Source organism: Agrilus planipennis, unplaced genomic scaffold (assembly GCF_000699045.2).
Source record: "Agrilus planipennis isolate EAB-ADULT unplaced genomic scaffold, Apla_2.0 scaffold305, whole genome shotgun sequence".
NCBI classification, from domain to species: Eukaryota; Metazoa; Arthropoda; class Insecta; order Coleoptera; family Buprestidae; genus Agrilus; species Agrilus planipennis.
The window spans coordinates 236,834-264,249 of NW_020439432.1; the positions used below are offsets into that span (position 1 = coordinate 236,834).

The following is a 27,416-nucleotide window of genomic DNA, read 5'->3' on the forward strand; positions in this document are numbered from 1 at the left end:
TGACTCCGCCTATATTGACCAACCGCTTAATACGAAGTAGTTGCAGTGTTAAGTTTGGTTTTCATAATAAGTTTGGATATATTAACTCCGTTTAAAATGACATATCGTTTATTATGACTGATTCTCAAGAAATCATATCAGGCTATAGTGATTAATAATAACATTTTCGATCATTTTTCTGACCCTTCTTATGTATATTGATATTATAATTCGTCGTTCTTTTTCTTTTTCTTTTAATAAATATATACAATTTGTAGTTTTTCTCTCTATTAAACTAAATAACTAACCAAAATAGAAAGTTGTTTATTTTCTAAGAGTATGCTTTATATGACGCCCGCTTAGTATGACGTGTTTGTCATTTCCCTTCGATGTCATTATAAGTGGATTCTATTGTATTTCATAAAATTTTATTGACTGACGCAGTGAAAAATTTATGATGGTGATAGGTAGCCATTGATTATTTTTCCGATGAAAATTAACAGAAATCCTAAAGATAATGACTCAAAGTATATTCATTATTAATTAATGAATTTACTATAACTTCATCAACGATCTGTTTAACAATCAAATGCAAACCAATTTTACGGCTTAACTTAGCGAAACTTAATTCTTATCTCTGCCTATGACTAACAATTAAACAATAATACGAAAATTTTTTTTACAAAATTATTATCCACCCACACAAGCCTTTACAAGGTGAAATATTTGTAATGATAATATACAAATTTTTTCGTTTTTTATTTAAGTATTTTAAAACTCCATAGGCATTGAACTCATTATTAAACTCAATAATTTTTTTCGGAAACTGCATTATGATAAGTAATAATTTTTGTATAATTTCACTCTCTTCTCAAAAGTTTTTAAAAAATCGAATTAAACACAAAAAGCTCTGAGCACATTTTACTTGCCAAGTCCATTAAATAATATTATTGTATGTCACCAATTATAATCATGATACTTTTCCTTAATTACTCGAGGGAACCTTAAATTACTAAGGGCAGATACAAAATGAGACCAAAGTCTATAAATGTCATTTTGCGTGAAAGAAGGGCAATAAGACATTAAATTCTACAAATGCAGGCTTTTCTCGTAGCTAACAATAAGCACAAATCATTAAAAATTACTTTAAGAAAAGTTGTGTAAACACACTTAATACTATCATTGTACTACTGTTTTAATTACCTAACAAATGATTTTATAAATATTAGAGACCACAGTCAATTTTTTGAATCAAATAAACAATTTTCTAAAAATTTTTATTGTGATAAAAACAGAAACAATTCGAAAACATCGCCGTTATCCTTATTATTATTAGTATATGCATTAATTCCTTAATTAATTAATCACAATAAAATTAATTAGCAAAATGCTTAATTGCTATTACCTAGTTCAATCCCGAATTTTAACAAGCGACCTTCACTGCATTGTGTCTGACAATCAGTTGACTTTTACTTACGATAAAGTGTACTTAAGTGTACTGCGTAATGCACATGAACAACGTACATACACATATGCATAAAAGTAATAGTCATTTTGTATTTTGCAGCAAGACTTTTCTCTTATGCGACAAATCTATTGGATTAGTTTTTAAGTTCCTTATCGGTAATAGCGAACTTCTCATATTCATAAAAACAAAAATAATAGATCATAACCATAATGATTATTCACAATTTACAACCATTTAGGCAGATAAATGCTAGTTTTATTTGATGAAAGATAGATACTATGTTTTACATTAAAATATGTTGTTTTTATAATTCATTCTATGTTGGTAATATTTAGTATAGGTGCCTCAACATAAAAGTCCTTGGGATTTTTTACATCATCACTAGACTCAATTCACAAACTATGGTCTGATCGGGTTCTAAATCCATTTAGCTTACGAAATCTAGATCAAAATTGATTGGCAACTAAAGGACAAACAATATTTAGTTCAATATTGTCGAATTAAACCACAAATTAGCTCTAAAAATTAGTAGAGAATGAGGAATCTATGCATAAGTTCCTGTGTACGTGATTTTCTTAACATGGCGAAGATTAGGAAAATTTCCTAACACAGTTTTATGTAAATCTTTTTAGGTTCTTATGATATGATTTCTTTCTTGATATAGAATTATTCAGCTTACATACAGAACCCAATGACCTCGTGAGGATTCCATTTTACCATTTTGAGGTACGTAACCCTACAGCATTCTAGCAAAGTAAAACTAATTTTTTTGTTCAAATTCTTTTTCTAAAAAGGGCGACACATTAAAAATGTTTTTCATAATAATTTTTAAAAAAGCATTCTAATAGAAAAGCCCAAATTTGCTAGAATTAGTGAAATTTCGGGCCACAGGTATCTATTGTACATGCAGTAGGTACATTACACTTACTAGGTGTTTGAATTGCCTTGCACCAAAGGTCAAAAGCCAAAATAAATTAACAAATCTCCGCCCACAATTTTAATTAAAAACCGGTCTTTTACAACTGTAAGGTACTACATGTACATATACATACACAGGTGAATCTATGTACACTAGATAAACAAGTACCGTTTGCTCAGCTTAAAGACCAAATAAAATCAGTATTAATTGACCTGTCAGTTACCACAGCTACTGTAACAGTTATATCAAACGACTTAATTACGATGTCTTATTTCCGAACTCTTTCAATTATTGACACCGACCTACTACATGGGTACGTACATATATGTTGCTACATCCAAACATAGTCACGCTTATTTAATAACATGCAAAAGTACGGATTTATCTTTTTTCATTTTATATCCAACAGGAAAAGTCGCTAACATGAATTATCACTGAGTCATTACGACCAGGGGACAAATATTATGAAACGTCAAGAACGTATCAGGAAAGCACAGGAAAGTACAAGAGTTCTAACTCGTTTTCAATTTTCGACGCATAATAAGAACTTTTTTCTTTAAACCCAATGAAAAGAAACACCTTCACGATTTTATTGTTGTTTTTAAATACTGCCTGCCTATTATTCAGAAAACACAAAACATATTTTAAATTAAAAGTGCAAATATAAACTTTAAGCAGTTTGCCAAGAGCTTTTCTAACTCTACCTCCCTAGAAAACAAAAGCTGATTTTGATACAATTCATATTAATGTAGGATATATACGACAGACGGGCAAACAGGAGAACATACAACAGTAAGGTGTCCAATTTCACAATTTGATTATGAAACCCTAATAGTTATGTATACAAAAAACAGAAAGATCGTAAGTTAATGCACCGTGGTCAGTTAGCACAGTGATCGTGATACTTACCAGGTCCGGTTCGTCCGTTTAAAAATCCATCTGAGCATGAAGAAGGGTGAAACAGAGAAGTAACTGCATCGCAATATAATTGAAAGAAAAGTTCATGCGAACAAGTCCTCAGTCCGAGCACATTTCACTAGAAAACCCGTAAACAGCGATATATATATCTCGCCACCACAGAAGAAACCGGAGCAAGTGCCCGACCACAACTAAGACCGATAACAACAGCGTCAATAATAACAATAACACGGCCAAGAAATAGCAATATAATGAAAGAAGGTATAGGTAAGTATATGTAAAAGAACCTATTGCTTATGTTGCCGCTGTTGCACGAACGCGGCACAACCGTTCAGCTGTTGAAGTACACTGTCAAACAGAAACCGGTCGTACAGGACACTCTTGGGCCAATGAAAGGCTTGTACAAGGCATGAGCGCTCTCGCTAGTCGCTAGCTCGCTAGCTGCTACAGACACGAAACAGATAGCTTAAGACAAACCATGGAAAACCGTGGAAACAGTCATATACCAAATTTAACGTAACAGGACGATAAACCTGAAGTATATATAAACCAAACCAANTCATTTTTTTGCATAAACTTTTCTTCATGTAATGTCGTCATAAAATTACAGATAATTTTTGTAAATGTATGAATACATGAAATATCGTTCATATGACGTTATATTGCGCTCATACTTATTTAGAAAGAAATTTAGTAAATATGACAGCTATTTTACGTAAATAGTTTGTCGCAAAAATTCAACAACTGGTTTACTGATTTTTAATTCCTAAATTTGATCATTTATTTACTAGTATATATTTTTATTCATTGAATGTAGAACATATGTTTCAAATTTGATCCAAATTTGTTTTCAAAATCGTCTGATCCATTCATGATCATCACGAGTGGCTATCGGGGTATTTACTGTTATTTCACTGATTGTAAAATTCCGAAACACATTCGTAACATTCTCATTTGTTGCTCGCGTAAACTACATAAACGGCAATTTATTTAGCGTAATGGACATTAACATGACTAAAAACACAATTAATTTTATCAAACCAACAATTTAACTGTAGCGTAATTGTTTATCAACCATTCCATTCAACAAACGGGAAACGGTTTTGTTTTAGTTTTCAGTACCAACTAAGATATTAATGTAGGTGATAACATAAACTGCAATTTAATCTAAAAATTGTTTCAAAAATAATATCAACATTTGGAGTGTTACTGATGACTATAGCTTTAATTAGTAGGGCTTGTTTACAATAACCATATCTTATTAAAATATTTGATCAGGTAATATTTAAAACGCCAATTTAATTAAAAAAGCAATAAGTAGCGACATCTATCCGAATATTGTAAGTAGAACACTTAGAAACAGCGCAGCACAGTGCCACCTTACGATATTATTGTATATTTAATTTGTCGTTAAAGCAGTTCGGCAACAATAAATTCATTGTAAAAATATAATCAATCAAATAACTTGTCAAATATGCACTTCTTAAAAATAATTAGCAAGTACTGTTCACAATTGTACTCAGAATTTAATATAATTAATTAAAAAAGGTACATGGTGGCGACATCTATCCGAAAACTAATGTAGAATACTTAGAAGCAGAATTTTAGAGTACGTACAGTTCTGGTACAGTTTAGACTTATAGCGCCATCTTGCTGTATTATTGTACATTTAATTTACCGCCAATACATTAACTTTTGAAACCTTTCGACGCAAATAATCATTGGTTGTAAAAAATATGGGAAGGAACATATAAAAACATACTTCAAATACTACAGAATAGAATATTGAAAACAATAATCAAAAACAATGAAGTGTTTTAGCAAATACATAAATAACATCTCTCAGGAATAAGTAACAAGTATTGTTCATAATTTCGTTTAGAATTTAAAATGGTTTCTTTCAAATATTTAATTTTCTACTTTCATGTTTTTTTTTATTTATCAAGCCAAATTTTAGGCAGTTTGATTTATTTCTTCGACTTTGAAGTTTTAAAGGTACATATAAGTAATTCGATTTCTGTTAATTACAATCATTTTATAAACTGAATAAGCAAATTCAAAATTTAGATACAATTACAATTATATAATGTTGCACTTCTTACCTTTCACTACTTACGACATACAGGTGCACGTTTTTCCAAAAACAATGTATCTTAAAGTTGTTCCATTCATTGATTTAATTATTTCAGAAATTAAAAAAGAAATGTTTAACTAGCTTTTTAAACTTTTATTTAGTCAAATACATATTCAGAACTTTTTGAAACTCTTTTTTGACCCCGTCTGTTTAGTTACTTTAAGAACATTAAATCTGACTGTCTTAGAAAGTGGTCTACATTCTCCAATGGTAACAACGTCCCCTATTTCAACATCCCTAGAATACAAACAAAACAAAAAATAAGTGATAACCTGGCAAAAAATAATTCACAAATAACACGATTAATATGTGATATATATTTGAATGAATAACATATATTACAACACTTACTAAAACATTAAACAATGTACCTAAATTCAAATTCAACTTATTCAGTTTACATAAGTAGCATTGAACATTTTTTTGGCTTACCTAAAACAGGGTGAAAGATGTACTGACATATTTCTATGTCTCTTTTCGAAACGATTGTACTTCCGAATGTAGTGAAGATAATCTCGGCGAATAACAATTGTCCTCTGCATCTTCATTTTTTGTACAACTCCAGTCAGGATTCGACCACGAATTGAAACATTCCCAGTAAATGGGCATTTCTTGTCAATATAGGACCCTTCAATAGCCTACAGAAAAAAAAAACATTTACATAAGGAAAGGGCACAATGAAATATCCAATTTAAAAGCAACAGATTCCTTTTGGTTCAGACATTGTACACAATTAAACATTAATAGACATACAAAATTATTACTAAAGATAGCACAACAAGGCATGGTCTACATATTAATGCTCTTCAGCAATTTCTAAAGAGAAAATTAAATTGATGTAAATTTTATTATTATTAACTTTAGTTAAAAAGGAATTCAATCCAAAATCACTTTTAATGTCACTCTTGGATGTTCTTTTTTATTTAATTTTATTAGACAATTTATTATTTTAGACCAGCATCCATGCTTGTTAGTTTTGGTAACATGCAAATGTTAATTGAAGCAAATGTGGTTAAAACATATATATAGGAAATCTCCACCAACACCAGACCCTGGAAAGTGTGCACCTGCAACACCCTGACATTGACCAGAACCCTTCTTCACCTTAAAAAAAAATAATGCAAAACGAACCTCTCGAGGGGTTTTGAACCCCAACCCTACATTTCGATGGCGTCTGAGTACCTTCTTTTTGCTGCCTACCTTACGGTTAATGTTAAGATGCTGTTGCTTTTGAAAAGCCTTTTCTGTCTAAATAAGAAAACACACATTAGTAAATAAAAACACTCTCCACGTACCTCGCGTGGAGTCTTAAATCCTAATCCAACTTCTCGGTGGTAACGTAAAGACTTGCGCCTTTTACCACCAATTCCTTTTTTACGATTTAAAAATACTGTAGGTTGACGTTGGAAAGACCTTTCACTCTGCAAAATTTAGTACATATTATATTGATGTATATAATTATGTAGTCACGTCTACGTCTTGAAATATTTTAGCTATTACATTCATAAAAAGGACTTTTTTTCACATTTTACAACACGTGTAGGTACAAGCTGAAAATTGGAGGTTAAATTAAAAATCATCTCGATATTTATGTTAACAACAAATGTATGCATTTAAAGTACAGAATAATTAACACAAATTACGTTAACAAATTGAGTTAAATTGAAACAAAGTCTGCAACTGATTCCTAAAAAGAATTACATTTCCAGTTATAAACGGAAGCGTGCTTTCATAAAATATTTTACAAATAATTAAGATATAAAAAATCATTCAAATATAAAAATTATAGCAACAAGTAAAAGTATTTTTTCAAAATAAATATTACTTGCATACATAAGTGCTAAATAATAAATAAAACTGTTACTTACTTGGTCAGCCATTTTTGTGTAAAGACAGAAAACATCAATGCAACAAACAATTAAAAGATGTCGCATGTGTCGCACATTGAAAACTCGCCAAACGGAAGTATCAGTATCGCAGCGCGTAAATTAAATTAAAAAAAATGTAAATTAACAATGAATAAAGTAAATAAGCTCTTTAAACAGCACATTTAGAGATATTTTTAAAAAATACACCAAAGCAAATCAGAAATCCTACAAATTTCTAAAACTTATCTTTATAAACTTATTTTACTAGCAGATTGTATTTTTAGTGTGATAAATTAAACAAATACAAAACATACAGTTTCTAATGTCCTGATAAACTTTCATGTTAAATAATATATTTAATAAGGACTCAAACTAAAAACTAAAAAATCCACCTTTTACTTTATTTTTATATTTAACGAAAATTATAACTTTAAATGTTAGAAAGTTTTATAAAATAAATTAATATCTTTTTCATAAAAGAAACTCAATCCTTATACATATTTTTACAAACATGACGGCATCCAACTGGAAAGTTTAAATCGTGTGAAAATATTATATAAGACTAAATTTAATTCACAGAATAGATTTCCTTTAAAAATATTGCACCTTTTTTAATTAACATAATATTGCTAAAAATTAATTCAATAACTTTCATAATAAATTATTTTGAAACTTTTTTTCCAGCATTTCCAGTTGGAAAACTTATTTAGGCATCACTAAATTGAACTAAACTTTATTATTATATCACAACCAAATTAATTTTATTTAATCATAATTTTGTTTAATGAGAATGTCATTAAAATTGCACAAAAGTTCCTCCCAGCTTCTATCAACTTCTTCGTTCTTTCTTCCTTCAGTTGTCATCTGATGTATATAATATTTCATCATAGATTGTAAGGCCTCTTTGCAATCTTTTATCAACATCGCTTGGCTTAGATAAACAAATAAGTATAAATTAAAATATATAAGTATAAAAAGATCATTAGATAATAATTACCTTCTTTTACATATAAATTTAATTTTAGTATCAGACAATTTCAAAAAGACTTGGTCTGATTCCATGTTTCCTTCCCCATTTTGTTTAGGCAGCTAAGGAAATAAATTGTCAGTAACATCATTAATTTATTCAATTAAATATATGAAAACTTACTTCTTCTATCAATAGGGGTTTATTTCTAAATAACAAAACCGTCAAAGGAGAAATAATACTGGTCTCTCTTATAAGGACTGTACGTCTTACATTGGATAAGGTTTCATTTAAATATAGAAAATAGTCGGAAGGTAGATGTGACTTTTTAAAATTTACACTTTCAGAAGTTATAGTTGCCTTTTGTGAATTCCTATAAAAAATATAACAATATAAATACTTATTTAAGTTTAAAAAATAAAGTCAATGTGATATTTAAGATTAACAAGAAATAAGAACGTCTATGTTTGAAATCCTTTTAAATATTTTACTAAATTAGTGTTTAAATTATACAGTTGATAAACTGAAATAAAGGAACACTTTTTTCTTACTCTGCAGTGAGAAAACATTTTGTTTTCTTAAGACGGCCCTTTATAATGTCCCAGTTGCGATGCTGTAAAATTGTTCCTACTCCTGATAAAAGTACACCAAGGACGAGTCCATCGTTGTCAGAGAAATCATCAGAAATAGGAAGCACCCTATGAACACCTTTCTGAAGGTATTGAAAATGGACTTTACGTAGCTCTGAAACAATTAGTTAAAAAAATAAATGTGTAATACAGTCATATATATATTTTTTTTTTCTTACTTTCAATAGTCTGAAACTTTGAATCCATCAAACCATGAGATTCTGCAAATTGTTTTGATGTCCTGAAGTGACCCTTTTCATAATGACTAAGCCATACTTCAAAAAGTCTCATAAGAGCTAAATGATCGCTATGTTGAGAATATTTCTCTTTTGTCTTTTTTACGGTGTTTTTATCAGTTAATCCCTTTGAAAATAATTCTGATTCTGCAGAAAATATTGTGACTATATCAACGATGGGAGTTACGCATTTGTAAATTAAAGCATTAACCATTGCTTTGGACAGTTTAGGATCCAATTGAAACTCGGACAAAACACGCCCCAGCGGCGTTAAATTCTCGTTTTCATCTAATAATTCTAACTCTTTTAATTCCATTACGGCTCTTTCCGTGGCATTTAAATCGGGTGGTGTTGGAAGTTTACTTAGAAACTCTACAGCATTCATATTGCTACTTACAACTTTACTATCAAGAACGATTTTTGTTAGGCATGTTCTTAAAATTTCGGGTACAGAGAACTTTTGAAACTTTTCGTAAATACTATAAGGATATAAATGGTAACTTTCTCCAGGTTGTACTCGGCCAGCTCTTCCCTTGCGTTGCCTCATACTTGATTGCGAAATCCAATGGTTTCCCAAACAGTACATCCCTAAATTAAAACAATATATCGTTTTATGAACATTTTTCAAAAATTAAAGTTTTTCCATATAGCTATTATATGCAGTTAATGAACAATACTAATAGAGTAGAACAAATTATTTACTTACTTAAATCTAAAAGCGCAAGTGTTGAATAATGAATTAATAAAATCTATGTATTTTTAATTTAAAGTATACCTTTATTTGAATCATAAAACTGCTCTTTGTGAATTCCGGTATCTATCACATAAACTACGTCGTTAACAGTAACTGAAGTTTCTGCGATGTTTGTACTTAAAATAACTTTTCTGATTCCAGGAGGAGGATGCGAAAACACTTTCTTTTGGTCTGAAATGTTTATTCTTGAGTGCAAACAAATAACGCTCATACTAGTGTTATTCTGCAGAAGTTTTCTGATTTTACTGATTTCTTCCCATCCAGGCAGAAAACATAAAATTGCGCCTTCAGGTTTCTTTTCGTTAATTCTTTCTATAAGTTCCGCAACTTCTTCGCAAACTACCGAAGGGCTGTCACTAGTACAAGATTTCAAAGTCTTTGAAAAATGTGGGGAGTTTTCCTCTATAAAGTATTCTTTAACAGGATACGTGAAACCTGGTATTTTTAAAACGGGAGCGTTATCAAAATAATTTTGAAAAAGCTTTGTGTCAATGGTTGCGCTCATTATTATAACTTTTAAATTATCATTTAGAGTTAATGCTTTCTTCAATAAATTCATTAACAAATCAACATTCACGTCTCTCTCATGAGCTTCATCCAAAATTACATGAGTACAATCTGACAATTTTGAATCAGACTGTAAATGCCTCAAAAGAATTCCTGATGTACAATACATCACACGACCGGTGCTGTAGCTAAATTTGGAATCGAAACGTACTTGATATCCGATAACTCTCCCCACCTACAAACAAAATAAAAAGGTTTTTAAGACTTTTTATTTATTTTCATCTTAACTACCGGTTCGTTTCTCTCTGTTGCTACTCTATCTGCCAATGAAACTGCAGCAATTCTTCTTGGTTGAGTTACTATAACCCTGCAAGGCTCTGAATGAATTCCGTTGGAAGCCCATTGCTCTAGAATATACTGAGGCACTCTGGTACTTTTTCCACAGCCTGGCTCACCTTTAAGTATTATGGCTCGATTATTCCTTAATTTTTCTAGAATCTCTTGTCTAATGAAAAAGTAATATTGAATTATTAATTTTATATTCCAATGATCAATAAAACTTTTAAAAACATTTACAAGATAATCTATAAAACTACCATATTAGAGTATTAAAATTTACAGCTATTTAATATTTAAACTTATATAATAAATAAAAAATTTTTACCGAAATTCAGATATTGGCAATTTTACACGATCTCTGATAATAAAAGAATTCAAATCACTGTATGCTGATAATGTTGCTTGTCTATATTCAGGCCATTCCTTATTTACGTTTACAAAATCGCTATAAGAATAATTATTTATCTCATTATCTCCAACATAAGCTTTCAGTTTTTGTTCAAATATATTTTTCATTTCTTCAAATTTATATTCTATATGCTTGTCCAGCGTTAATAAAGGTATATTTTTAGTTGTTGACTTTATCTTCTCTTCGTCATATGTCACAGGAAATCCACGGTTATCAATCTTTTTATTAGATATCAACCACATAAGCACTGCAAGTGCAGCTTTTGTTGAAGCTTCTTGTTTTGTTGCAGCTACGTGTGAAAAACTCATTGAGATAGGCCATTTGATATTATAACTGCAGCTCCATAAGCTATTTCCTTTTTTTAAACCCTTTACCTTCTTATATTGAGGAGCTACTGTTAAGGACTTATCACCAAATTCATTTGAAATAATAGTATAATAATTATGTAATACATTTTTGGGTACTTTTAAAAATACTGCCTTATTAACTTCTGGCACTTCGAGGTTATTTGAATTTTGGACATTTCCAGGTTTATTTGAATTTTGTAAATTTTCTTCAGACAATTCCACATTTTCAGGTACGTTGATGGATTTGTTATTAGACTTTAAAGCATCAGCATTATAAGTAGCGAAAGAAGCAAAACTAGTCTGATACTGCACTTTACTTGCACAAATTGATTTAAATAATGAATTCTTAAATGTCACTGAAAAATTAACTCCCAATGCTTTTAATTTCTTGCTAGGAAAATCAGGATAAGAATTGCTTCGTGATATCTTTTTATTTGAGAATTTGTTTAAATTATTAGAACAATTACGGCAATATTTACTAACAGCATCTCCATATAATGTTTTTTCTGTTGATACTACCTTTAATTTCTTACTGCTTTGATTCACATTTTTTGTTGAAATTTTAATTAATGAATTGGCATTATTTCTTTTAATATCCATTAACCTTTTATATATTTCTCTTCCTTTATCAGCCTCTGTCATTCTTGAATTTTTAACTTTTTTAATACCAAATAAATAATTACTATCTGCTTTAAAACATCGAAAAGGAATAGAAAACTTTGTGTTAAAATGATACAATTTCACAAAGATCTGATGATGATAAGAAGTTCTTTCTGAACTAGCTAACAGTTTTTTGCACCACATTTTTTATATCAAATGTTCTAAGATTTCTTAAGTCGACCCGATAAGGGATTTATATAACTAAAAAAACGCACATTTATTAAAGCTTTGGACAAAAATATAACCTTACCGCAAATTTTTGAAAAACTTGGTTACCTTAGTAGTCATTATCTATGGTATTATTCATAGAACATTTTCCCACTGTACAGGTCCGGCTTCAAATGTTAATTTTTCTACGTTATATAAAACGAGAAATTATTCGATTGATATTATTTCACCATTCAGCCTCACGTTTGATCATACAAAAATGAGATTTGGTAGAAAATTTTCTAAACTCTTGAAATACACATAAACACTTTTAAAAAATGTATAAACTCTGTCATTCATGAAATATTTATTCATTGCAATACAATTACATTAAAAAAACAACTTTAAAGTATTATTATAAATAATTTCAGAAAGAGAATTAGGATCTTCATTTCTTATGGCAGCCAAAACTTCAAAAACTTGCCTGAAAACAGTAACAACAGTATAATAGCAAGAAATCGCAAAAATGGAACAACTTAATTTTTACCTAATATTAGCAGGTTCGTTTCTATTTTTAACCATAAAATCAGCAGACCACTTTTCCTTTTTTACACTTTGGAAATGGTTTTCTTTCGATATATATTTATACCCCGCATGACTCGGTCTTATTTCACACCAAGGACAATCTGTTTCCACTAATAAACAATCTGCCGGCAATTGTGCTACGGTTTCTAGATTTTCTTTTGTTTTTAAAGAACTGCAAGCAAAAGAAATAGAACTTATATGAATTTTATGTTTTCTTAAAATACCATCCATTTAAACCAATAAAATATCCGAGATCGATAAATTTCATAGCTTCTTCCAATGTTCCATCAAAAGAATGGACAACTCCTTTTAAGTTGTCATGCTTTGACAAAATATTGTATAAATCAGTTGCCGCATTTCTGCAATGAAGAAAAAGGGGCAATTTTAAGGTTTCCGTCAATTTCAATTGCATTTCAAAATATCTAGAAAAATAAAAGCAATTTTAAACGTAGTTACTTTTAGCTATTTTGTAATTTACTTTATTTGAATTTCTTTTGGGCAAAACTGTGTTCTGTCATAGTCTAGCCCACATTCTCCAATTGCAACTACTTTAGATTTATTTTCTAAGGCAAGCTTTTCTAAATTTTTCAAGTAATCGTGAGGGCTAGCTTCATTTTCTTCAAATTCTAAACACCTAGTTGGATGACAACCCACAGTAGAAAATAGATTATCTATATAAAATATGATGCACTAAAACGTTACAATGTCATATTTATCAAAAATACCATTTCTTTTAGAAATTTCTAAAGCTCTTTTGCTTTCTTGTAAATTCCCTCCCGTAATGATAATTCGTTTTAGCCCCGCTTCCCAACTTCTTTTTAAAACATTTTCTAAGTCCGGCTCATGCTTTTTAGTGCCATTGTACACCCCTTGATACATGGCATCCGTTAAATTGGCTCCTATATCTAAAAAAAACAATACGAACCTATTATTTAAAAGAATGTGTATTCTAAATTATCAGTACTAATTTACCTATAAATTGCTTGACTTTGCTCATTTTCTCAATTTTATGAGTAGTATGTAACTATCTAGTGTTTCTTACAAATATGCCTGTATAAATTCACAATGCAGCACAAAGTATTTTTAATGTTTTTACTACAAAGTTGAAATGTTCAAAAGGAAACAAATCTTTCTTTTATTTGCGCTTTTTACGCTATCATTTTTACTCGTGTTAATTGTTTTAATAAAAAAGCTTCCTTCGACAGAAAGTAAGGTTAAAATAAAAGTTAATAATATAGAAGAATTAATTTTAGAGGAAGCTCATCAGCTTTCGAACTATTTCAAAACAAAAAGATCAATAAACGAGACAGCGATTAAGATTTTTATAAACGAACTGAATAAAATCGTAATTTCAAAAAACACAACTGAACCACTATGGAACATTGCACGATCATGGGTGTCCAAAACACAACTGTATAATATGAGTAGTATTTATTTGGGAGATGTAATTTACGCTCTTAAAAGCAATAAAATATTAAAAGCTGATATAGATAGTAGGGGTACACAGTTAAAATTGTTTTTAACTTTAGAGGTAAGTTGTAAGTCCTATCTAAAACTCGTTAATATTTTCTACTTTGTGATTGGCTAACCAATAGCCTAGTATTAGTTGACCCAGATTAACGTTGATTTTTTTTAACATTTTCAGGGAAACCAGGGCGCAATTTTCAAACCCAAATGGTACAATAAAGAAAAAATCATACATGGTCCAGTATATTCAGGGAAAGATCGTTATAATTCGGAAATAGTTGCCTTTTATTTATCGGGTATTTTACAAAAACCGCTAGTGCCTCCTTGTTCAATAAGAAAAATATCATTGCAAAAAGATATAAGACCAGTAGCTACTGCACGATTAAAAGATACCATAATTTTTGTAAACGAAACAACGTGTGTTTACGGAATATGTTATTACTGTAATGAAAAAGAACCAGCCTGTGAAGAAAATGGTCTTCTTACTGGGGCTATAATCTTAAATATTAATACCACATTTAATATTTATAAGTCACCTTGGCGAAGAACTTACAGAAACAGGAAAAAAGCGCCGTGGGAAGAAAATGAACACCATTACTGCCAGTATGTTTCAATAAATGAATATGCAAGGCATTATAAATACGCCGTACAAATACGTTATTTTTTTATTAAATCTGAAAAAGGAAATAAACTGTAACCCTTCATTAATTTTATATGGACCATACACCGTGATCTATTAAAAAACCAATATAACAGCCCAAATAATGAACAACTAAGGGCTAACTCAAAATGAAAAAAAATTTAACATTTAATTAAAAAACGGTTTGTTCAAGAAATTTTCTGCTACCACATGCAGATTTGTCTCAAAAATCGAATATGAGATTATTGGAGTAGCCTTTAGTTTGATTTGTGATTTTCTATAAGAAACCTACACATCTCTTTGAAAATGACCATCTTTACATACTTACAATTTTATAACTAATCTAATCAAGCCATTTTTAGGGCTGTACAAAACAAACTGCCAGAAAAAAGAATTTTGGACCTTATTGAAGTCGCTATTTTTGATTTTTTAATTCAGAATGGTGACAGACACAGATATGAAACACTACAAGACACCATTCTCCTTGTGGATAATGGAAAAGGGCTTGGGAATCCATTTAAAGACCATATTGATATACTGGCACCATTATATCAATGTTGCAGGTATATGAAATATAATATTTTCATTGAAATTTTTAATCATAACGCTTGTGTAAACAGATTAAGGAAATCTATGTGGACAACCCTTCAAAATTTGTCTGGTGGAAGAATAAAAGAATATTTGCAACAAATGCCATATGTTTATGAACTAATAACACACCACCATTTAGATGCAATTGAAAGAAGACTGTTAATTGTGTATGCTACAATTCAATACTGCAAAAAAAGAGATAAATTAAAACTAATTTGACACAATAAGTCATTAACGTCTCCTGATTACATTTCAAAAACGCTTGATAAGAAAATTAAATATTGTTTTTACATAACTAAAAATAAATTCAGTTTCCTAATAAAATATTTATTACACACTATCTCATTCATTCTATTTATAAAAAAAGGTTAAATAAAGAGCAGAATGTAGAGTCTTTAGAGGTTCAGGTCATACCTAAATAGATTGAATAATAAAAGTGCCTACAATAGTGTTTCAATGTTTATTTAATGCTGGACTGCACTTTTTCATAGACCCAATAACAATATTCTGTTGCTTTCCTCTTTGTTGTATCCAAAGCTTCAACCACCACCCTTTGGACATTTTCAGGTGCAAGATGTCCCCTACCAAAAATACATACATGCATGACGTTTACATCACACAAAAAAAATTTTACTTACACAAAAACTTCTTGTTGTAAATATTTAACAGTGTTGTTTACATATAATACAGAAATGGACCATGCACTTTGGAGTGTCTTTTGAGATTTATCTATAAGACCAGGTGCATAAAATTCAATCTGAAAATTACAGTTACTTACAGTTTTTTTGCAATATAATAAATTAGCTCATGCAAAATATCTCCATTACAGATTGAGATATAACCAAAATAATAAAATTCTGAACAGGATCCTAAGTTAATTTACTTTTGAGAAGAGGGTATTAAATAAAAGATTATTTTTATATTTCTCTTATCACACTATAAATAAAAAATTAAATTCTTTTTAGAAAAACAAAATGAATCTATACCTCTACAAGGGAGTTTTTTATACTATTTTTTATCCAAATTATTGCAGCTAGCCTAGGTGTCAAATAGAGATCGCAAATTTTTAAAATTTTATTATTTTAAAAATACCCATCATTACTACTATCTAAATGGCATAATGTATTAGGAAAAACCCCTAATAAGTACAAAATATCAGACTAATCTTATTAAGCTATAACTTGTCATAATATGTTATAGGCTTCAAAAATACTACATTCAAGGTAAAATGTCGAATTTACAATCAAAAAAGCTCTTTAACCTTATTTGATTTTGATTATACACTTTTAAGAATAAAAACAGAAATAATATCTGTTTCATTAAGTAACTAAAAAACAAAAATTATACCTACATTATCTGCATATCAACCCATATTCTAAAAACAAAAACAAAGTTACTTACGTGGTCTACCAAAGTAGGAATCTTCTCATTTATTATGTTCTGTTTAAGGTTACCACCTGCATTCCAAACTATAAATCCTATATCATTCAGTAATACAAGGTAGGGTTCTACATGTTGTTGATAATAGTCTGGAAATCGTTCATCTAGTCGTTCATGAACCCAATGGAGACCCATTCGGCCTTTTTCAACTGCTTTGTTGTAATATTCAATAGCTCCAGCATTTTTAAGGCCCTTATAAGTTGATGATTCTAGAATTGATATAATGAGAAAAAGCAAAATACCACCTATAAAAAATACTTACGGTACCAGCAGCCATGCAATTTAATATCATATGCCAGGATTGCTGCAAAGCCCAGTAACAAGAGAAATGACATGAAATTGTAAGAAATTTTTGAGGATTTTTTTGAAGCCATTTTAATTTTTAAGTTCTGTAAAAAGATAACTGGTAAGTTCACAGTAATAACACAAACTGTTACAAATAACATTATTGATAAAAATAAAATGATAAACAAAATACCTTCTTCTAGAAAAATGTCAAACGTTTGTATATTAAAAAATGGATATACAGAAATAAAACCAATTGCCGACCTTATGATGATACACAAATAAAACCGATATTTGCGAATTAGGTGAGAAATTTTTAATATTATTCCACTGTAACTGTAAAAACTGTTATATTAATTTTAATAATGTAAAACGTCAATAAATGAAGAGTTTTTAATACACGCGCCCAGAGTAGTTAAAAAACTGTTAGTGTTTACACTACCGCTCGTCATGATGTGGCTCAATAACATTACATAAACAAGTAAAAGTTGAATAAGATACCAAAGGAGATAGCCCGATTTGATTACGTGGTGTAAATTGATTCGTTTTATACGCTCAGTCGATTAAACTAATGCTAACGTTAAAAAAATGATTATACAGGGTGGCCCACTACTGCGCAGTGAAAATTAAAGTTTGTGTTAAATAGACACTCTATATATTTGTATTATTAATATATGTATTGTATTAAAGTATTGTTAGTTAATTTTAATGACGAAACTTTTAAATACTCTCACCTTTATGGCAACATTAGATTCTTCAAGACCATCTAGTTTCTTCTTACTAGCCTTTAAATCTTCGTTTGTTTCGGTGAAGAAACTGAGGAGATTCTGAAATTTTCCTCTATCTACTAACGCGGACAGTCTTTTCCAGTTCTCATCTGGAAATAAAAACGAAAAAAATAAAAATCAAAATTCTTTCAGCGCATTATCAGTAACAAATGTGCATGATGACCTATTAGGAGTTTTTATCGCTTATAATTGAATGGTACTTAATTAAATGAAATTATTAAATATCAAATGAAAGAATGTACCAATTTGAAACAGAACTAAAATATTTACACATAAATTAAATAAAATAAACAGCAGTTAGTCTTTGCATTAATAAACATAATATACAGGGTGTCTCGCGTCGGTCGTAAGTGCAGATATTAAATGAATTAAAAAAATAAACGTAAACGTTTAGGTGTATAGGGCACTAATTTAGACTGTCATTTCAACTAAATTACTTTCGACGTTTAATTGCTTCTGGCTATACCGGAAATGATCACCACCTCACCTTTCTATAAAAATGAATGAAAAAATATAATAATAAATGGACACACCTATAAGAAACAAAAAATGAAAATGTGAAGATTTAGTTTTACAGAATGAATGAATAACTAAATACTCACCTATATATTTTAAGAGAAAAGCACTACTCTGGATGTTTTTGTTGTAAATTTTGTTCCATGAATTAAACAAACTAGGGTCCTTAATAAAACAATTAACGAGAATATCACAAATTTCTTTTCTATAAGCATTGTTGTTACTGCTTAGAATTTTCTTGAGCAAAGGTTCTATTATAGTACTGCTGCTTTCTTTTTTGTATTGGTTAAGCAACATTTGTTTAGAGACAGGTACTATTTTATTTAAACTGGGCCGGAGATCTGCAGGAAAATTTTTATAATTTGCAAATACAATATCCAAAATTAGTAGGTATTGTTCTTTTGAAAGATTTTCCAAATGATGCCGGTTAATTAGATCAATGAGATATTTTGTTACATAGCGAGAATAGTTTTTCATCTCAATCATTGGAAACATGATTTCCTGAAAAACTAAATAAAAACAAATTCAATTAAATTCAGACACTTTTCATATTGTGAATATTTTTTTCTTCTTAATGAATTATACCTTTAAATCCACTTTCAAAATCCTTGTTCCCACATTGTCCTAAAGCCCAAAGAATAGATAGTCCAATGGATTGCTGATTTTGATATGAATTTTTTAAATCTTTATGCTTATTAAGACTTGCAGTAGAAAACTTGGGTTCATATAAAGCTAAATATTGCAAGAACAGCTTGTGACCAATAACAGGCATTCCTTTACCCATATCTGTTGCCATTGATGTAAGTGAAATACCATAAAATGTCTGGGCTGATGTTCTTCCAACATCTTTGACAGCTTTCTCAATTACACTTCTAATTGAATGAGGTACCTAATTTCAAATATTTTTAAATAGAATCTTAGAGACCACAACCATGTAAGCATCTTTGTTCAGTATGTTTGAGCATATACAATATTTTCTAATATCCTATATAATGAAATGAATATACTTACAGCTGAAAATGGATAATTTTCTGATTTGTTAGAAAATGTATGATCTTGTAAATCAACATGAATTTTTTGGTTTAGAAATTGTGAAAGTTCCTTTAGCCAAATTATAGGTGAATCAGGGAAAAGCTTTTTATTATTTTCAAACAAATTCTTCAACTCTTCTGCGTCAATCTAAAAAAATATAACTGTGAATTTTGTTAATAAGATATGAATATTTTGATAACATCCGTTTACAAGAGATACTTCTATTCACTTACAGAATTCAGAGCATTTTCAATCGTTTTGGGTTTCACTTTTGCTTGCTCCTGAGATTTCTCCTGCTTCTTAGGGGGCTTTTTAATCTCTTGTTTTGGTTTTTCCGGAGGTTTTGCATTTTCCTTATTATTTTTATTGGAGGCATATAAATTCTTTACCTGAAGTGGAGCAACTATAACAAACAATTTTATTATAAAATAATGTATTAGTACCAATAAGTTCACTTACAAACATCTTCAATTTTTGGTCCCTGAACACCATTATTTTTCTTAGCATCTTTTATGTTTTGTTTATTAAGAAGTTTATTATCTCTGCCTTTCTTTTTCCCAACAACTTCCCACTGACCAGACATCCTTTAACTACAATTAAAATTTAAAATACAAAAATGCCACAAACTATAGGGAGCCTATCTTCCTGTATATTTGTAATTGAAACTGCACATGGAAACTTTCTCTTATTTTATTATTATTGTTTTCTTCCACGTATCACCACGTGTCAAACTTTTTAAGTTGTTAGGGTGCGTTCAATTTTGTAGAACCATACTACATGAAATAAAAAAAAAGTTAAAGTTGGGCTAATGTTCTAAGAATCATGTTGTTAAAGTACTATATCATAAATGGGATTCTACACCTCCAGGATGCTTATATGTGAGGTAATATAAAATTTACTTTATCTGTATGTTCCATTATATTTTTTGATGAGAGGAGCTATTAAACGTCATAACGTATGCAATTCTGACGTCACTATATTGGCTGTTACGACTACATGACGTCGCACGAATAACTCAAAAAAGACCATTCAGTTCAAAAATTTACTGGTTTTGTACCGATTAAATTCTATTTATTTAACTTATTAACTACAAAGTTACAACCGATATAACTGTTGTAGAACCTTTATAGATAACTCACAATTTAGCTTCAAATATAAAAACAATGAAAACTGAGTACCTATGTATGACTTACCTCCGCAGTTATAGGTCTTAATGAACAAAAAAGACTTTTTAGTATATATTTCACTTAATATTTTAAATTTCAAAATTAAGTATTGTCACTGATATATGACTTTATCCCCATTTTTACAATTCATATCTCCTCGAGTTTATAAATAACAGAATTAATTATAAAATCAAAATTATTTTTGTTACAGCTTAATTAAAGAAGACCAAGACTTAGGACCGACGATCTTATGATAATGAAGTTAATTCGTACAACGTTTATTTTGGTGATAACTACGCTTATCGGTGGTCGATGTTGTTGTAATATTTATTTGAGAAAGTATTTATTTAGAGAGTAATTAACTTCCGCATTTAATTGATCAAATTGTTTGCATAAAAGGCAATACATACTAAAAACAATTAAAACCAGACAACAGATAATTTACTACACCTTTTTATTTTCGGTTTACATATTCCCACTAATGTCACATAAGCAAACTTCTCACTCGTTGCTAATTTATTAATTAATACAGAAGAACGGCCACAAAAAAATGAGGAAAAATTACTCCAACACTCTGGCCTTAGATAAAAACTAATAGAACGACTTCGTTAAGTAGTAATTAATTAAACGATAAATCAATTATTAATACTATGCAACCGTAAACGACAAGTACAATAATTTACAGTTACATGATGATGGTCCTAATTAAATAACTTTTAAACGACTAATATATACACTGTACTACATTAAAATTAAAAACGCTGCACAAATCGGTACTTTTTAAATATTTTAATTGAAGAAGAGGAAATCAAGTGCACTTCAGAAAAAAAAAAGAGAGAAATATTTACACCTTTTTCAAACACTATCTTTCTTTCACTATCGTATTAGATATATATATTTATTTTATACTTTTGTTTGTTAATTTGGCACACTACCTACACCTGCAATGTACAATCGTAAAATCTTCGAGTAACAAAGCGAAAGACCAAAAAAATTCGAAATGTGCACAATAAAAAGAAAATTTATTGTTCGTTAAAAACTAACGTAAGTAAAATAATATAGAATACACATTTTCGAGTATGCACTTTATTAGAATTACCGAACGGGTGGCGTTACTATTGATTAATTAACTTATATAATATAGAAAATATATTTACAGTTGAGAGCTGCGGTTCAGGAACATTTCCTCCTCTCCATATCTTTGTTTTTTTTGTCTGACACGTTAAGTAATAAGAGATCGTAAGAGAAGAGACGTGTACATAGGCTCGGTTAGAAGCATTACTTTTTAAATACAAACACGCTATTTAATTACATCTCGGAGGGTTGCTTTTCTTATCAACAAATGCTAATCCAAAGCAATATTAATACACGGTACGTTGTTTTTTATTAATTTTCTTTTTTTTTTACGAAAGTAAAACTGTTCAAGTGACCTGTTTTTCGTTTGTTTGTGTACTAATTTTGTTTCAATTTTCAAGATCATGACTCTCCGTTTCCGCTGTCATTTCCGTCATACTCCGCTACTTCGGATCCATCCGAAAGATCGTCGTAGTCTTCGTCGTAGTCATCGTCGTAGAAATCTGTCATTTCTACTTGGTTATCGTTACTAGGCTTCACTTGCGTCTTTATACAGTAGTCTTCTAACGTGAGAGGTACTTGGATACCTTCTCGTTCCGCTTCAGCCCTAGCAGCCATCGCCTGTTTTCTAAAAAATAAATATTTATGTACTATTTAAGACAAAAAACAGGGTTAATATCTAGATGACGGGACCGTCGGTCTGTGGGGAGGCAGGGATTTCTTAACATTGTAGAACATTAAAAAATTGTTTTAAGATGAGGACAAAGGGGTAAACAGGCAGGGGGTGAAAGTGTGCTAAAAGAAACTAACATAATCCAATTCTCACCTAACCCAATCCAATTCACTAAGACATTTGAAATGTCTGCAACCTCACTAAAAAACTCAAAAAAAAAATACTATGTAAGATTATGATAGGATTAGGTTACGTGGGTTTCTTTTTCAAATTTTCTATTTTTTATGCCACCCCCTGCGACAAAATCCCTGTCTCCAACTTAAAACAATTTTTAGATCATCCCCACCCCCTCCCTCCTCCCATTAATTCTTTTCGACAAACGATCGTATCATCTAGATATTTACTATTTTTAACGTCTACCTCGACCTCCCTCTGAGCCCCCAGGTCTCCACCTCTATCTACAAACAATTGTTTAGTGTCCCACAAGGTCCTTCCACCACCCCTCCCTCCAACCAAACCTCACTCCCGCTGACAAACAGCAATCATAAAATTAATTTGATGTAATTGTAATAGAAAATGATTGACTTTGATATGGGATGTGAAATTATGTTCAGTACAGGATGATCATATTGTAGGTATAGACTCGTTCTTAACATGTATAATATTACTTATTACAGATACCTAGTTGTTTGTACCTAATAATATTTTCATATTCCTTGTCTCGTCCTTTCGAGTCTCTCCAGCGTCGATACATGACCGAGGCATCGACATTAGCCGGGCTGAACGTGTTGGGCTCGTTAAGCAACGATATGACGCTCAGCAGTATGGTACGAACATTTTGCGTGGGGTTCCAGCGCTCGCATGGCAACTCGCCAGACTGTGGATCGTCTATTGGCGGGTGCAGGATACTTATACACAAGTCGCCGTTCTGAAACAAAAGAGAATTGAAAATAGAAAAAAAAAAAGCGCACTGAAAATTGACGTCACATTTTTGAAACACCTCGACAACAATCTCTTTATTAAACAAAACAAAAGAAAGTATTACCGGAAATTAAGATGCAAAAAGAATATCATTCTTGGTCCTAATTATCCTGTTTTTTTATGGCAGTGTCCTAAGATTAAACTAAATTAGAGTTAATCAAAATCTCCTTATTAAATAATCGTTTTTCAAGTTGTTACAGTCTTTTCAAATTTTAAATTGGACCAGTCCCAATCATTAATGTTGGACATCATTCTCAAATTTCTAAAATTCTCGTTCCTTTGTTATTAGAATAGAAGTACGATAACTCGATAACTGACATCATTTATCTTACAACAGCGTACATCCACTTCTGTAACGATGAACTTCCACGAAATTTAACTGCATCCAAGTGTCAACGATATCAAAGTGAACGACCTTGCTCTTATTGTTAGTCATTCGAAACCACAAAATTCCCCGAAGAATTTTAGACAGCAGGCGCTAGATAATTACACATTAATCTGAAATCGACGTACGATACACGATTTTAAATAAAAGAAAAGACCAATGAACTGTACAGCTTTGTTTATAACTATTAATCATTTAGGCGCACTTTATCGTTAAAAGATTTAAAACATTGCTCATCTCATTTAAATTGTATAAAAAAACTACTGTTTATAGATATTGTACATATAGTAGGAAGTAGATAGTGTGAATATAATATAATATAAATATAACCCTGCATAATGTGAATAGCTTATTAACTGTGCTAGATGGCCGTATACTGTGAACAAACCAAACCTTCGCCTATAGAAACTAAACTTAGAAATTCGCCGTTGGTGTTGCATTATCGCTGTAGATCCCCGATATATTTGGTATTTTCCCCAGTCGTATGAGCTGTAGAAATGTTTTATTGGTGTACTCACTTTAGTCAAAAACTTTTTAGAAATTTCTGGAGAAAAATTATCCTCTCAACCAGATCCATTTAAAATTTGTACGTATGTTCATCGAAATCGTTGTGAACAACTGTAGTTTTCTCTTTTCGTTCACACTATCGAGTGTACTTACTTTTTTTTAACAATTGGTATGTAATCGGAAGAAGGAAGTATCATATTTTCTACCACTGGTTATGTGACCCACAGGAATTAATGTGGTAGCATTTCTCGGAGACTTTATAAGCCGCGTTAAAAAGAATGCAATGGTTGCGAAATTATAGGCGATTCCCATCTGACTCATTAGATACCGTTGGATGATTCAGATTATTAACCTTTGGGTGGGTAAAATAACAATTCTGACGAAATATCACTGACGACGAGTTTACTAATTCGCAGTGAATTAAAGAAGCGCAAATTCTCATTATCTACCGTTGTCTATATATTTTTTTAAATGTTTATTAAAAACTGAATATCTCAAAAAAATATGAAACTATTACGTATTGTATTATAAACCGTATAGATACTTGCATATATTGTACACATTCTTAAATATAATTCCATTTACAAAAACTACATCAATTATGTTCAAAGGGGGCCACAGATGTAGAGGGAGCTTTATTCTTCCATTCTTACATAGAGCAACTTCAAATTTTGAGAGTCGTCTCATTTTTTTATAAACCACTCAGCAGAGTTTCAAATAGTGCATTACATACCGTTTCACTACCCACAATTTTTATGAATAATGAAAAAAACAAATTTTTCTAGAGTAATTGAGGACTCTAAAACAAATGCAACTCAGTACACGTGAAAGAAGTGAAACTTCTTTGGCGATCTCTATCTACCTTTAAAACGAATAAGTAATGATTTATGTTTTCCAACATATTTTATCTTTAGTCCACCTAAGGAGTATTACTTTAATTCTTTCGTTTATTTTTCCAAGTGCTTAAGAAACCGTAAACTATCAATAACTACAAGGAATTAGAATTATACATAATACTCACTTTTAAATAAAAATTAATTGTTGTTAAATAAACATTTGCTGTAATACATTTACTGTAATATAGCTGCACAGATATAACCCAAAAATTAATTTAGCACTATAGTATAGTGAATATACATTGTACTTTAATATATAAGATGTCGGTCCCTAACAGCTGACTGTAATACAGATATGCGCATGCGCGTCTTTCTATTCCCATAGCCTATCGCTTCGCGAGACGAAACGTTGCAAAACGTGTCGTTTCATGGCCTTGAAATTTTACTCTCATCGAGCCCAAAGAAGTTTCACTTCAAAAAGTAATGATTAGTGTAGATTTTTTTCATTACTCATTACAAAACTAATGGTTAACATAAATTTTTCCTATTACTCGTTCATGGTTAATGGTTCATGGAAAATATTTCCATTAATTATTACGAAATTAACGGACGATGTAAATTATTTATATTAACATTTTAACAACCCTGCCACCCACTACCTCGTATGCATACAGTGGTGTTCGGGTGATAAATCTTGTGACGGAAGCACCGTTAATATGAAATTATTAACTAAAAAATAAGTTGAAAGTTGTACATACGTAGATATGTGTTTATATTTTATATTAGTTATTTCAATGAAACCTCCATAAACGGTCGCATACGGAAAAGTGTTGGAATAAGGTCATTTTGAACGTAAACTTGCACAAAGCCAGATAAATGCAAGATAAATGCTGTGGTGTTTGTAAAAGCCAGTCTGAGTAATCATTAAACAAATTAAAGACAAAGAAAGTAAATGTCTAAAAAAAAAAAAGAAAGGAACTCCCACAACAAAACATGACCGTCATTTTTAACCGACCAAAAAACGAGGAGGTTCACAAGTCGACGTGTATATTTTTTTTATGTATGACTTTACGCATAACTTTTTACAGAGTACTTAGTCTGATTTTGATAATTCTTTTTTTATTGGAAAGGGTGTACCCCGAAGTTGGTTCCATATAAATTTGGAAAAAAAAATCCAACTCTAAGGGTAGGATTGTTGATTGTTGTTCACTCACTGATGGTAATGTATATAACCACGCATAACTTTTCACAGAATAGTCGGATTTTGATAATTCTTTTTTTATTGGAAAGGATATACCCCGAAGTTGGTCCCATGTAAACTTGAAAAAATCTAACCCTAAGGGTAGGAAAACAGGGGATGATTTATAGTAGGAAAATAATAGTAGTAGTAGTAATTAGTAATTTATAACCACAAAAAATAATAAAATAGAAACTGTTTAACAAAAAAGTTAAACCGCCGAAAAAACTGAAACGCAAAAAATAATAAACCTTTCTTTTATTAACCTTAATAACTAAGTTCTTCAACTAATCTAAGTATACGTAAGTAATTTTGAGTCTGCACTAAACAATCTATAAACAAAGATCACTAAATTACCTTAAATTTATAGAAATAACCAAATCAAATTAACAATACAATGGTTATTTCTTTAAATTTAAAGTAATTTGGTGATCTTTGTTTATAGATTGTTTAGTGCCGACTAAAAATATACTTACATCAGTTTTACAACAATTGTTTCACCAAAACATTGTCTTCTTGGTGAAACAATTGTTGTGAACTATTAATATATATGTTTTTGAAACTTTACTTTCATTTCCTTTAATTGATTATGGAGTTTCTACAAGTAAAGCCTTCTACCATTAGGAATTGGATTACTTTGTACATTACACAATTTTCTTACCTCGTATACATTAGGATGCCAAACTTTGGTTAAGAAACGAATTGACGGTGGTGAATACGGATAATCGGGAGGAAATTTCATCCGAGCCTGTAAAAAAAAACAAAAACAATTTATTACAATAAATCGTACCATTCATGACATATGGAATACAAAATATGGTGTTTGTGAAGGAAGAACGTTGAAATAATAACTTATTTTAAAAACAGTTTTCCAAAATATTTTAAGTTGTAATATCTACAATAATATTCTTAAATAAATAAGACATAAACAT

The 27,416-nt window shown here is 30.3% G+C and overlaps 7 protein-coding genes across 11 annotated transcripts in view; 1 reads left to right on the plus strand and 6 right to left on the minus strand.

Moving 5' to 3' along the window:
• Window positions 1-3,805, minus strand: part of LOC108741540 — a 234,553-nt gene extending 230,748 nt beyond the window's left edge. For both annotated transcript variants that reach the window (XM_025978991.1, XM_025978989.1), the window contains exon 1: window positions 3,276-3,805. The gene's annotated coding sequence lies outside the window, so the exon portion shown is untranslated. The remainder of the gene's footprint in view (window positions 1-3,275) is intronic.
• A 1,685-nt stretch (window positions 3,806-5,490) lies between these two features.
• Window positions 5,491-7,386, minus strand: LOC108741531 (40S ribosomal protein S11). Of its 2 annotated transcripts, none has more exons than XM_018476357.2 (4): window positions 7,287-7,386; window positions 6,550-6,666; window positions 5,851-6,056; window positions 5,491-5,655 (listed from the first exon to the last, which is right to left on the minus strand). In XM_018476357.2, the coding sequence occupies exons 1-4, from the start codon at window positions 7,350-7,352 to the stop codon at window positions 5,532-5,534; spliced, it is 513 nt and encodes a 170-aa protein (XP_018331859.1). In that variant the 5' UTR covers window positions 7,353-7,386; the 3' UTR covers window positions 5,491-5,531. The 2 variants fall into 2 exon arrangements, with proteins under 2 accessions (XP_018331859.1, XP_018331858.1); XM_018476356.2 differs by lacking the exon at window positions 6,550-6,666 and adding an exon at window positions 6,714-6,839 and having other exon boundaries at window positions 7,287-7,374.
• Window positions 7,387-7,713: 327 nt separating this feature from the next.
• Window positions 7,714-12,417, minus strand: LOC108741542 (putative ATP-dependent RNA helicase DHX30). 2 transcript variants are annotated; one of them, XM_018476376.1, is made up of 9 exons: window positions 12,385-12,417; window positions 11,044-12,335; window positions 10,671-10,884; window positions 9,894-10,614; window positions 9,062-9,706; window positions 8,805-8,997; window positions 8,437-8,626; window positions 8,284-8,375; window positions 7,714-8,217 (listed from the first exon to the last, which is right to left on the minus strand). In XM_018476376.1, exons 2-9 carry the CDS (start codon window positions 12,276-12,278, stop codon window positions 8,052-8,054), a joined length of 3,456 nt encoding a protein of 1,151 aa, XP_018331878.1. In that variant the 5' UTR covers window positions 12,279-12,335; window positions 12,385-12,417; the 3' UTR covers window positions 7,714-8,051. The 2 variants fall into 2 exon arrangements, with proteins under 2 accessions (XP_018331878.1, XP_018331877.1); XM_018476375.1 differs by lacking the exon at window positions 12,385-12,417 and having other exon boundaries at window positions 11,044-12,378.
• A 244-nt stretch (window positions 12,418-12,661) lies between these two features.
• On the minus strand, window positions 12,662-13,970 carry LOC108741538 (putative deoxyribonuclease TATDN1). Of its 2 annotated transcripts, none has more exons than XM_018476368.1 (6): window positions 13,839-13,970; window positions 13,592-13,771; window positions 13,345-13,537; window positions 13,091-13,288; window positions 12,829-13,038; window positions 12,662-12,765 (listed from the first exon to the last, which is right to left on the minus strand). In XM_018476368.1, the coding sequence occupies exons 1-6, from the start codon at window positions 13,861-13,863 to the stop codon at window positions 12,672-12,674; spliced, it is 900 nt and encodes a 299-aa protein (XP_018331870.1). In that variant the 5' UTR covers window positions 13,864-13,970; the 3' UTR covers window positions 12,662-12,671. The 2 variants fall into 2 exon arrangements, with proteins under 2 accessions (XP_018331870.1, XP_018331871.1); XM_018476369.1 differs by having other exon boundaries at window positions 13,592-13,791.
• LOC108741535 (glycosaminoglycan xylosylkinase homolog) lies at window positions 13,885-15,805 on the plus strand. The gene is made up of 4 exons (XM_018476361.2): window positions 13,885-14,397; window positions 14,512-14,936; window positions 15,336-15,536; window positions 15,594-15,805. The coding sequence occupies exons 1-4, from the start codon at window positions 13,975-13,977 to the stop codon at window positions 15,781-15,783; spliced, it is 1,239 nt and encodes a 412-aa protein (XP_018331863.1). The 5' UTR covers window positions 13,885-13,974; the 3' UTR covers window positions 15,784-15,805.
• Window positions 15,806-16,010: 205 nt separating this feature from the next.
• On the minus strand, window positions 16,011-20,339 carry LOC108741532 (transmembrane protein 214-A). The gene is made up of 10 exons (XM_018476358.2): window positions 20,085-20,339; window positions 19,859-20,028; window positions 19,605-19,772; window positions 19,179-19,482; window positions 18,680-19,102; window positions 18,024-18,166; window positions 17,267-17,393; window positions 16,966-17,213; window positions 16,203-16,321; window positions 16,011-16,145 (listed from the first exon to the last, which is right to left on the minus strand). The coding sequence occupies exons 1-10, from the start codon at window positions 20,206-20,208 to the stop codon at window positions 16,025-16,027; spliced, it is 1,947 nt and encodes a 648-aa protein (XP_018331860.1). The 5' UTR covers window positions 20,209-20,339; the 3' UTR covers window positions 16,011-16,024.
• An 889-nt stretch (window positions 20,340-21,228) lies between these two features.
• The window catches only part of LOC108741539 (ubiquitin-conjugating enzyme E2 R2), a 13,763-nt gene continuing 7,575 nt past the window's right edge, over window positions 21,229-27,416 (minus strand). The window contains exons 2-4 of the mRNA XM_025978988.1: window positions 27,146-27,232; window positions 23,234-23,466; window positions 21,229-22,493 (exon numbers count right to left, since the gene is read on the minus strand). Coding sequence (XP_025834773.1) covers window positions 22,268-22,493; window positions 23,234-23,466; window positions 27,146-27,232 — 546 coding nt within the window. The 3' untranslated portion in view covers window positions 21,229-22,267. The remainder of the gene's footprint in view (window positions 22,494-23,233; window positions 23,467-27,145; window positions 27,233-27,416) is intronic.